The 11,840-nt window shown below is 39.7% G+C and overlaps 1 protein-coding gene across 1 annotated transcript; it reads left to right on the forward strand.

Annotated features, from left to right (window-relative positions):
* Window positions 1–2,448: 2,448 nt before the first annotated feature.
* On the forward strand, window positions 2,449–4,500 carry LOC135203527 (DNA/RNA-binding protein KIN17-like; the record flags this gene model as incomplete). The annotated part of the gene is given in 1 exon segment (XM_064233263.1): window positions 2,449–4,500. A coding segment is annotated over 1 exon segment (1,188 nt). The 3' UTR covers window positions 3,654–4,500.
* Between the last annotated feature and the right edge of the window lie 7,340 nt (window positions 4,501–11,840).

An 11,840-nucleotide genomic window follows, 5' to 3' on the forward strand; every position in this document is an offset into this window, starting at 1 on the left:
GTTAGCACTGGGGTAACCAAGAAAGAAGTATCCAAGAACACTTTCGTTCTGGCTGCGTGAGGTCATCAGGAGGGCGTATGAGGCTGATGGTAGTGACGACATCCGTACGTCCCGTCCGAGAGCTCACAAGGTCAGAAGTATTGGCCCCTCGTTGGCGTTTTGTAAGAACTTCTCTGTGGCGCAGGTCCTGAAGGCAGGTGTCTGGGCTAACCAGACTACCTTCACCTCCTTCTACCTTCGGGATATTGCCCACAGGTCCTTGGATACCTTTTCCTTGGGACCCGTGGCTGCTCAACAAGTTGTGTAGCTAACCCAGACCCTCGCAGGCTGAATCAGCATCGAGTCCTGGTGTGACTGTGCGGATGGATGTGTGAATGAGTGAGTGACTGGCTCCTCTTCCCATCTTTTCCTCCTCCTCTACCTGTGGGCAGAGGGCTCACCACGGTCGTCACTACGCTGGATGAGGACGAGATGCAGGTGAGCTATATGACAGAGCCCCATTCTATCCCTTTCACTAGGGATAGAAGCAGAATATCCACCACTTCCTCCTACAAGGGGGGGAAGTGGATGCCAACAAGAGACAAACCCATGACTTTATATTTGCTCCTGTACATGAACAAGTTCTTACATTGCTGGTACGAAGAGACCACGCTTGCCTTCCTTCTCTTAGTACGGTTGGTCCATGAGGTCTGACCATTGATCCTGCGGTGCACACCCCGATCAATCGGACAGAGGCTTGGATCCCTCCCTCGCTCTTACGACCAGGGAGGCATTCCAAGGTTGGGCGAACACCAGTCTGTTCACAAAAGACTCAGATTCCTCCCACCAAGAAGTGAGTCTTCCTATTGTAAAAGGACCGAAGGTTTGTATGCCGTGTCGGAACAAATGACAATTTGTCCAAAATTGCATTTTTCCTAACTATACAAACCTGAGGTCCTTTTACACATAGTCCCACCTCATGCCACCCCTCACTCTGCAGTTTTTTGCTTGGGCCAAAAGCAAAAGTGATTGTTTACCTCCCAGTCACGCGCGCCTGTCGGACAAGCAGTTAACTACCGAACCCCTTGTTCGAAAGCTTACGACCTATCCAGCTGCCGCTAGTAACCTTCCTATTGTAAAAGGACCTCAGGTTTGTATAGTTAGGAAAAATGCAATTTTGGACAAATTGTCATTTTTCTTGTACGGATCAATGTTTTTGGCTTATTGAGTTACGTTTACTAATTACCCTGTAATAACAAAAGTAAGAGGAATTTTAACGAAATATTTCGTATACGTATTCTCCATTGCCAAATAAAGCTCCATGAATTTTTTCATGACTGCATTTTTCGCCCCATACCCCCATATATAAGGGTTCTGGCCGGCCCCCGTAAATTATTGCTAAATGTATAATATTCTTAAATCCGCTGGATTTGACATGGCAAAATCAATAAGTTTAGGGATAGGGGGAGATGCCATGTTAGTCTCGTCCTATTCATTTGAACTATACTCTGTTTCTCTGAATGTCATAATATTCTTGGTATTACATCCATACTTTGCTGAAGGGGCGTGGACAGTATGTTGAATTTTAACTAACCTTTTTTTTGAGGTATTTTTCAATATTTTTCAGCGCCTTGACATGGTTCTTGTTTGGCTGTCACCCCCATATTATTATAAAGTTCTCCTGGTTGCCCTTCCTCTCTCACTGTGAGAAAGTTGCCTTGCTTTGAACATAAAGCCCTTTTGACCTGAATAGCTTTCCAGGAATTTGTAAACTAATAGGGTTGGGTTAGACAAATAAGATTTTTAAAACAAATACGATAAAAACTTAAATTTGCTTTAGAAAGTATGACCACTTCTTGTATTACATCTGGACAACACAGGGAATGGCATAACTATCACTATAATGACTTAAAGTCTACCTTAACCTTAGCCATTTGGAACAATACCCATAGGGATGCTTGCCCAGGTGGGAAGTAGTTCTTCTTGTGGTGTGTGTTCAAGGAGTTGTTGAATCCTGGATTAGGCAGATGTAAACTGAAGGTTTTGTTTTACAAAAGAAGTAAATGCAAGGTGCAAACTTTGGAAAGCTAATAGGACAGTAACATTGATAGGTTATTATACTACATAAGTACAAGAAGTAGCACATACATTGCATAGGATTCCCAGAAATGCCTCTATTCTCATTACGTCTGATAAGAGAACCTAATCCAGTCGTAAGGTGGCGAGTATCTGTAGTTTACTGGGAGTGCTCCTTTGTATCCCTCGTATTGGCAACAAGCACATACTATGGCCATATCAGTTGTCTGTTTTTGTATTTATTCATCGATTTATTCTTTGCTTAAACTTGAATAAGATTTTGTGCTTTGCTCAACCTTGCCTTCTAGGAGATATAGCATACAAAAATTATTTTGTATAATTTCATAGTTAATAACATGCTTTAATTACTTATTCTTTTCTTTATATACACAGGTGTAAAAGCATCCAAAATGGGGAAGACAGAAAAAGGAACGCCAAAAGATTTGGCCAACAAAATGAAAGCCAAAGGCCTTCAAAAGCTTCGCTGGTATTGCCAGATGTGTGAGAAACAGTGTCGTGATGAGAATGGTTTCAAGTGTCACACTATGTCAGAGAGTCATCAGCGTCAGTTGCTACTTTTTGCTGAAAATCCAGACAAGTATCTGGACAGTTTTTCGGAAGAGTTTATGGAGGGTTACACTAGCTTGCTCAAAAGAAGGTTTGGAACCAAACGTGTGCATGCAAATAATGTATACCAAGAATATATTCAAGATAGGCATCATGTACACATGAATGCAACCCAGTGGGAAACACTCACTGACTTTGTCAAGTGGCTGGGACGCGAGGGATACTGTGTTGTTGATGAAACAGAAAAGGGTTGGTATGTTGCGTATGTGGACCGTGATCCAGAGACAATAAGAAGACAGGAAATGCTTAAAAAGAAAGAAAAGTTTGAGAAGGATGAAGAGGAACGAATGCAAGAGTTTATAAACAAACAAATAGAACTGGGGCAACAAAAAGAAAAGAAAGAGGAAGCAGTATACACAGAGTTGAAGCAGGATGAAGAGGGGAAAGCATTGGGTCTTAATTTGAAACTAAGCACAAATAAAGTCCCAGTTAAATTGAAGGCAAATACAGTCAGTAATGTGCTTGAGGCAACCTCTAGCAAAAAAAGAACTCACCTGCAAAGTAAAACTGATTCCAAGAAACAACGCACTGCATTGGAAGAAATAATGGAGGCAGAAATGCAAGAGAAAAGGGCCAAAGAAATGCTGGCAAAACAGCTCGCTGCAGAAAAAGAAGTAAGAAAAGAACGCCCTTGGTTACAGAGGGATATCATCGTGAAAATTGTCTCAAAAGACCTGGGGTCAAAATATTACAAAGTGAAGGGTGTCGTCAAGGATGTGGTGAATGATTATGTGGGTGTGATTAAACTTTTGGAATGTGGCACAACTCTCAAAGTTGACCAGTCTAAATTAGAAACGGTGATTCCGTCACCAGAGAGGAAGGTGCTCGTCCTCAGCGGGAAATATAGTGGCATGGAAGCCATTCTCAAAAAGATCAACGAGTCTGCTTTTAGTGCAGAGTTAGAGCTGAAAGGGGGAAAAGTTTTGAGTAGCGTTCCATATGAAGGTTTCAGTAAACTTCACGTACCTTGAAATGATTGTGGATTGTGTTGATAAAATCTTTCGATAATGTCAAAAGTGTTTCAGGAATTGTGACTTTACTGCCTAGTGGGATACATTATATTTTTTCTATATGTAATGCTAAAAGCTAGTATTCACTGATTTCAGGAAACTGTATTACATAGTTTTAGGAAAAACAGGGTATGCATTGAATTGTAATAAATAGAAGCATCCTTCGAGTGAAAAAGATCTCCCAAAAACTCCAGTGTTACTTTGGTCCTTTACATTGCCTGGTCATGTAGAAGATCTTCATGTGCAATTAAATATTTTGGTTTTATTTATACCCTGTTAGGCTTGCTTAGAAGAATTGGAATTCAACAGTCAATAATTGTGTGATTAACAGACTACGTATGTCTCAGAGGAATCATCTCAGTAACCTGTAGCAAACGGGTTCCTGTACATAGAAGTTTTTATCTCTCTCTTGCCTTTATTGATTTGAAATAAGAAGGATTGTGGAGTTTTTGAGTGCCACTCTTTTGTAGAATGGATGTGGTTCAAGGTAAGTGACCACAATAAGGTTTTTATGAAATTAACCTAAAGGAGATGAAATGCCATGGAAGTAGTTTTAAAGATTAAGAATAGTAGTAGCTGTTTGGTCACCTAAGTCTGCAACATGTTTAAAATGAGAAAAGTTGAGAGCTTCCTCATTGTCAGGGTTTAGCTAATTGGTGTAGTTTACTATATTGATATCGTCAACACAAGTTCTGCATGTGAATGATGATGATGATGATGACAGTAGTAAATGTAAGAAAAATTAGTTTTATGTAAGAAAATTTGAAGTTATGGACCCATGGGTCTTATACTAAATGTGTTTTTTCAATCCATCTTTTGTTTTACAGTTACCTTTGTGATTCACGCCCGACCTGGCAAAATGTTGATTTTTAAACATTGGTCTGTCAAGGAAAAATAATATTGTTCCTACACGTAATACAAACCCTTTGTCCTTTACATAAGGAATTACTTTCAGTTTAGGCTGCAAATCGTTTATAAAAGAATAATAACAAGGTAGTTAGGCAGTAACTGCTTGTCTGATAGTCGGGAGTCCTGCCCGACTGTATGTAAATATTCCACTTTGCTTTCAGCTGCCGTGGTGTGCAGACGTGCCTTCGCTCTCTGTCCATCGTTGTCGTACGAGAATCCAAACTCTGTGAGATCATGCAAACCCAAGGCTCAAATACGCCTAATCGCCCCCCATTTTCACATGTTTGCCCTGGGGTGGGGGGCAGGAAGTGTGGTGGCTTCTGCTTAAAAATTGAGGTGGCAGCTTTCCAGGTGGTCTCCTGGCTGGATCTGTGGTCCCTCACAGTATCTAAAGTCGCTGCTTCTTCGGGACCGATAGTTTCATTAAATTTATAGACGCCCCCGAGTCTATAAATATCGGGATATCCACATCCCCTACTGTTCCATAGACTATAGGCCTGGGCTCTGGGGCGTCCTCCACGAGACCACAATGGCACGTACCAATCACCTGTACCCTTTTTGTTGATTAGGCTTCCAAAAATTTCGCCGATCCCTTTGCCCTCTGGTTTGACCTGCCTGGGAAGTTCTCACATTATAATTACCAGAACCTTGAGGTGTAGGCCTCGCATCTCTCCGTATCTGAGACGGACAAGACTGCCAATAATGATCGGTACTCTTACACATTCCGCAATATTTAACCCTACACAATTTCTTTGGATGCCCTGGTTTATTGCAGTTGAAACAGCACAACTGCTGTTGCTTTTGGTCGATCAATCTTTTGTTATATTCAACTTTTGCACACAGACAGGGAGGAGAAAATTCTGTGTCTCTTTGCACTCTATCCCTCTGGCCTGTCCATTAAAAATTGTGCTATCTACAGTGGGACATTTAGACATGTTTCTCAATTTGGGCATAAAGTAATTCTTTGTCTGAAGTAGGTTCAATCTTTTCATCAAAGCTATTCACTATCGCATACGGTACATTGTGCAAGAGCAGGGAAAAATAGATCAGTTTTTGAATGTTATCAAGAGAGACATTACTCCCTGTAACCTATTTAGATGTTTTCAATTTTCCTACCCAATCCCGCCACTGCCGTCAAAAAGTTTTGAACTATGTTCTCCGGAGGCGAGGCTATTATGCCCTTCCGTAGTTTATAAAGACCCCCGAAGGTCCCCTTACATATCTCCGTGTTCCTTTGAGCCATAAGCTGTTTTCAAAAAACCAAAAAACTGCTTGCAAATCCGTCCATGTACAACATTTTGTAAATTGGAAACTCCTGCAACGATGGGAGAGATCTCCCCTATTGAAGTCTAGCAAAGCTTTCACCTCTCGAAATGCCTCTATATCATCTGATATATTCTTTCCAGCTAAATAATTATTCACCCCTTCAATAAAACTTTGGACAGGTTGTGATAGAACACCATCTACCATCCCTCTGAAATGACTCACGCCCGCACTCACGTTCGTTACGTGATGTAGTAGCGTTGTGGTACTCTTAGTATCCGCCATCTTTCTCTGGTTCTGAAAGCTCTTTTGTTCTATAAGATTCCCCGATCTCAATAACATCAATGTATTTATATACACATAACGCAATCCAGAAAAATTAATACAAATTTTCCCCTAATAATGGATAACAAAAGGCAAACGCGCCCCACGCCCAGTATATCATCCCCCGAAAGCAACAACAACAAAAAATAGGGAGGGGATAGAAGAAGAAAAAAATGCAAAACGCTTACTAAGCGATCCTCTCTCTCTCTCTCTCTCTCTCTCTCTCTCTTCTCTCTCTCTCTCTCTCAGGGCGTGACTCGCAACCAAAAAACTCCGCTCGAGTAAATTCTCCACAAACAAACAAAAGGAATATAAACAACAAAAGAAACAACAACAAAAAAGTAAAAAAAAATAAAAGATAAAAAGGAGAAAATAGAAAGAAAGCTTGAAAATACACTCACATCTTCATATGACTGGAAACTGAATTCGTATATGCACTGCAAATAAGCATGACCTGTTTACCACACTTGTGAAACACTTTAATACATCGAAAATTAAACTTTTCCCCTTCACGTTTTAAAACACTGGTATTCAAGAATCCCAAGATGCCCGACACTGACTTAGCCCGAGAGACGTACAGCTTCTCACTGCCCAACCCACTGAATCAGCAAAAAGAGCCCGCCTGAGCTTGCCCTTGCCTGTGACATGATTATAACCCTTTTCCTACCAAAAAAATATCTATGTCTAACTAGTCACCTAGTCTCTTCGTTAGCATACCTACAGCTTATAAATATATAAAAAGCCTCTTAAACTGCCTGCCACCACTCTAACCACCCTTTTATTAAAAGTACACAAATTGGAAACCCTTACCTGTTGTCAATGGTGCCCTCTGTCTGCAAACGTCATTAGGTTGCTAAGATCACGTAAGTATAAAAATATACTATTAATTACCCAAAACAGATGAATATAGAATAGAACAAAATGATTAACAAGTCATAGTGACAAAAACCCAAATATGCCCATAAAGAAAACTAGTAAGTTATCACTTTTCCCTCCTGACTAAGAATTCACTCCCAGACCCAGAATGTCAATAGGTTCATTATATTAGTCAGGTTAGAGAATCCCGTCTAATACCATGGAATAAAACCCATCTGTAATAAAGATAACAATTGATAAAAGATACACTTCACACATCACACTTTTCAAAGTAATTAAGTAAAAGAATGTATTTCACACTACTCTCTCTTTTCAAAGGTAACGGTTTTCTAAGTCTTACAAAATGTGCCATACCTTTATGATGGGGGTTTTCTCTCCCGACACCTGGCTTGTACCAACTGACCTTTTTTCTCACCAAAAGGAATGTGACTTTCGCAAGTGCCCTGGTCTATTAGACCTGTAACATCCGTACAAACGAATGTACATGCTTGATGACAATACGAGTGCGGATCTCTCGATATAAAACTCTTACATACCAAAATTCCTTCACTCAAGAAAGCTGACCCCTACAGACTCAGCCTGTTATCCCTTACCAAAGCCAAGAAACTGATATGGTTATTCACTAACATTACACACTTGTAAGATATATAATATATATATATAATATATATTTCTATATATAATAATATATAGTATATATATATAGATAATTTATTATATATATCAAATTTGATCATGACCTCCATAGGCGCTCTACTAGTCGTTCTAAGTAGCATGGCAAAAAAGCTGCTATTCGGAAAAAGAGAAGAATCTCTACAAGTGTAATGCTGCTGAAGTAAGCCATACTTTTAATAAAGTACAGTAGTACTACCTCGAGATACGAAAGGCTCAACTTTCGAAAAACAAGAGATACGAAAAATTTAACGCTCTACATACGAAAAGTTTTCAAGATACAAAAGGTTTCTGAAAGTCCGAGATTCGCCCGGATAACAATTTTGAAAATCGCGCCGCGCGCCGCCATCTTAGTACTAGTAGACTCGCCACCATCCTCCTGCTCTCCCATTGGTTCCTGATGCTAGTCGTGGCCATGAAATCCTTCTCTCCTATTGGCCAGCGTCCCTCCCATCATGCATCTACTATGTACACGTGGTGGCATGCTTCGGCCACTCGGTACCAGCATTGTTATAGTACGCACGCGGTATTCGTTTTCGGGATCGTCAATGTGTACGTTATTTAAAAAAAAAAAGTGACCAAGATCTCTCACATGGGATAAGTGATCAAGGTCTCTCTCATGGGATAACTGGAAACTTTGCAAGGTTGGTAGAATATCCACTCCCTGCTGAACAGAGGGTGTAGACCAATCATTTACAACATGCATACCAGTACGTATAATCAAGGCACTTCAGTTTATGTTGAAGGTCAGCAGCCGAACATTCAGTACCCCAATCAGTTGCAGAGAGAGCATTTGGTTGAACAGGGTTTTGATGGACACCAGGGCCAACAGAGTCATGAGGTGCAAAAAAAGAACCAAGTGATAAAAAAACAGAAAGTTGAAATTCTGTAAAAAAAAAAAAAAAAAAAAAAAATACGTAAAGTAAAAAAAAGTTAAAAATCAAAAAAAGAAAAAAAAATGGCAGAAATTAAAGCCGCTTTTCATAAAGTGCAATCATTTGTAGAAGACACCCCCCGAAAAGACTCACACAGGAACATTGTGTAGCGTTATTTTTTAAAATTTTTTAAAGTGTACGTAACGTTAACAGTATGTACAAAAGAAATAAAAAACGGCAGAAATTAAAGCCACTTTTCATAAAGTGCAATCATTTGTAGAAGACACCCCCGAAAAGGCTCACACAGGAACATTGTGAAAAGTAGGCAGAAGCAATCTTCCTTGGATAGTTACGTATGTACGTAGCCTCACTCGAAAGGTAAGCTTCCACATTTTACATTACAGTAATAATATTTCTTTTACACTAATATACACTTTATTTACAGGTTTTGCATTTTTATTCTTAATTTAGGTATTGAATGGTCCAAATTGTTGTAGTATTTCATTGTTTATAGGTCAATTTAGCTTTATTATGAAATTTACTGGGGTGTTTTTGGAGGGCTTGGAACGGATTAGCCATTTTACATGTAAAATGTGGTCCAAGATACGAAAACCTCATGATACGAAAGGCGCCTTGGAACGGATTAATTTCGTATCTCGAGGTACTACTGTATACTGATGTAATAGTTACATGTTAAGAACGTCATAAGGAAAATATGAGTGTGTGTATGCTATCCCACCTGTTTTGGAGTTGAGTATGAGAGAACCGGTGGAGTTAGTGGCAATTGATTGTGTAACTTTGCTGGTAACTGCAAGAGGAAATGTATCCGTGGTTGTTATGGTAGATCATAAGAGTAAGTTGTGCAGTGGTGAAGAATAGGCTAGTGAAAATGTAGCAAGAGTAGTTAATATGGTCCTGTTGCCTGCGTATGTAAGGAGGCCAGTAAGAACAATGAGTGATATTGGGTCGGAGTTTGTTTGTAAACCTTTTGGGCTAATGTTTAGAGAGTGGGGTATTGAGCATGTAGTAACTATTCCATTCATGCCGAATGTGAATGGGTTGGCGGAACAAACTATAAGGACACAGAGTGAGATGTTACAAGGATTGACTGATAGAGAGAAGGAATGAGATTTGTTGTTGGGAAGAGTGGTGGTGATGTATAATGGGTTAGTACGTAAAAGCACTGGCATGCCTCCAAGTGAATATGTAATGACTCATGAGGGGTATGTGAGAGCTAGGTTGGATTTGAATGAAGAAGAGCGGGATGTGTGGGTACAGGCTAATTAATGAAAGGTTTGAGGAGTTTCAAGTAGGAGATATGATGTTGAAGGAAGTGGTTGAAAAAGGAAGATTGACAGGGGGTAAGATGTGGGAGAAATATGAAGGTCTGTGTGGAGTGAAAACTGTGGTCAAATGGGTTGAGTTGTGTTAGAAGACAGGGGTGAAGAAGGAAATATGAAGGTAAGAGCATGCTATAATTAGTTGAGAAGATGGAGAGAACTCCCAAAATACATAACAGAGCATCCCATTAGGAACTTGTTAAGGGAGGAGAAGGAAAGGGAGAGTGATGAAATAGAAGATATAAATTGGGGAGATAAACAGCTAGTGTTGATAGAACGAAAGAGAAGGTTTAATGGGGAAAGTAATAGAAAGATGGAATTGCCCGTTTGATTTTGAGGGATTTGAGAAGTCAGCAAGCGTAAGGAGTGAAAATACTACACTTGCGTTGTTGTTTGGCGGTAATACGATTGAGGGTGAAATTTGATTTTGGGGGATTTGAGAAGAATGTGGAAGGAGTGAACTTGAGGAATACAAAGACTGTGGACATGGAAATGCAAGAATTAGATATATTGCGAACAACACAGAGTCATGAGAAAGACTGTATGTGCAGCGTGTGTCAAGTTTCCTTTGAGTGAAAGTGTTGAAAAAGCAAGTGTGAATGAGGGAGAGTTAGTAGAGAGTGAGAATGGGGGAGTTTTGGATAACTTGAGTCGAAGCCTAGTAGAGTTGAGTGAAAGTATAGAAGAGATGATAGAAGCCATGTCAGGTGTTAGTGGGGTTGAAGCTGACGAGCCAAGGCTGGGCGAGTCTACTATGAGATTCCTGGTGTTTTTCCGGAATGAAATTTGATCAACGTAGCTGACAAAGATGACACTTTGTCATAGGATATCTTACATACCTACCTAATTTTTTACTGTATTCTGTATTACAAAAGTTTCACACTTCTAGTAATTATAAGAGTAACACCGACTTCTTGTAGACATCGCCAGCAAACTCAGAGGAATGTCTTTCGAAGATATAATGACATAACTAAAGATGTCATTAACTTGCCTCCTTCTTGATGGATAATTGCCTGTTTGTGAAAGTCTCCACCTCTGGCAACAATGAAATACAACCAATACTCCTTGTTTACGCTTCGTAGCAGTGGTGGTAGTAGCAGTAGTACTATACAGGATTTATGCACGAGGTCGAGTACTAGAATCCTTGAAGAAAAGGGTTTCAACAGGTAATCCGAGAAATTACTTTCTATCACTATTTCTCCGTTGAAAAATTATGTAATTAAAAATCAATTAACCAAGTGAAGAAAACTGGCATTCATCATAACTCCTTTGATATTTTTCCTAATATGATGGTGACAATCATTGTAATTAATAGACAATTGCATAGGATTGAATTGGATTATAGAATTTAGACTTCAAGCCAAGCACTGGGACCTATAGAGGTCATTCAGTGATGTACTATATCCCATGACTTATTTTTTTTTTTTTTTTTTTTTTTTTTTTTTTCTCAAAGCAAATTTTAATGTTCCGCAAGTTACATTTTACTAAGAAATCAACAACGGTTGCTTTATAAAGGATATATGATTATCTTTCTGCACCATATGGAAGTCGACCAATGATAAAAACTTGGTATCGTTGGATGTCTGGGTGTACTCCTTACCCACAAAAGGGTCTTATTATTCATTTACCTGTTCAAGCTTATGTAGGGTTTGCCATGGGCCTCCTCTCTTCTAAACAATTGTGCAAGTCGAATCACAAAAGCTGTCCTGCAGCCATGGGGACAATGACCTATCATAGTCACCATATTTGAAGCCTTGACAGGGTACGAATATTCATTCAGAATTTCAGAGACAGCTGTTTGTCGTCATCACCTTGTGGGACGAGTCGGGACGTCATGTGTTTACGTCACGTATAACTTTGAAGAGCGTTCTGCCACTGGCTTTGGCTGC

Source organism: Macrobrachium nipponense, chromosome 36 (genome assembly GCF_015104395.2).
Source record: "Macrobrachium nipponense isolate FS-2020 chromosome 36, ASM1510439v2, whole genome shotgun sequence".
Taxonomy (NCBI): domain Eukaryota; kingdom Metazoa; phylum Arthropoda; class Malacostraca; order Decapoda; family Palaemonidae; genus Macrobrachium; species Macrobrachium nipponense.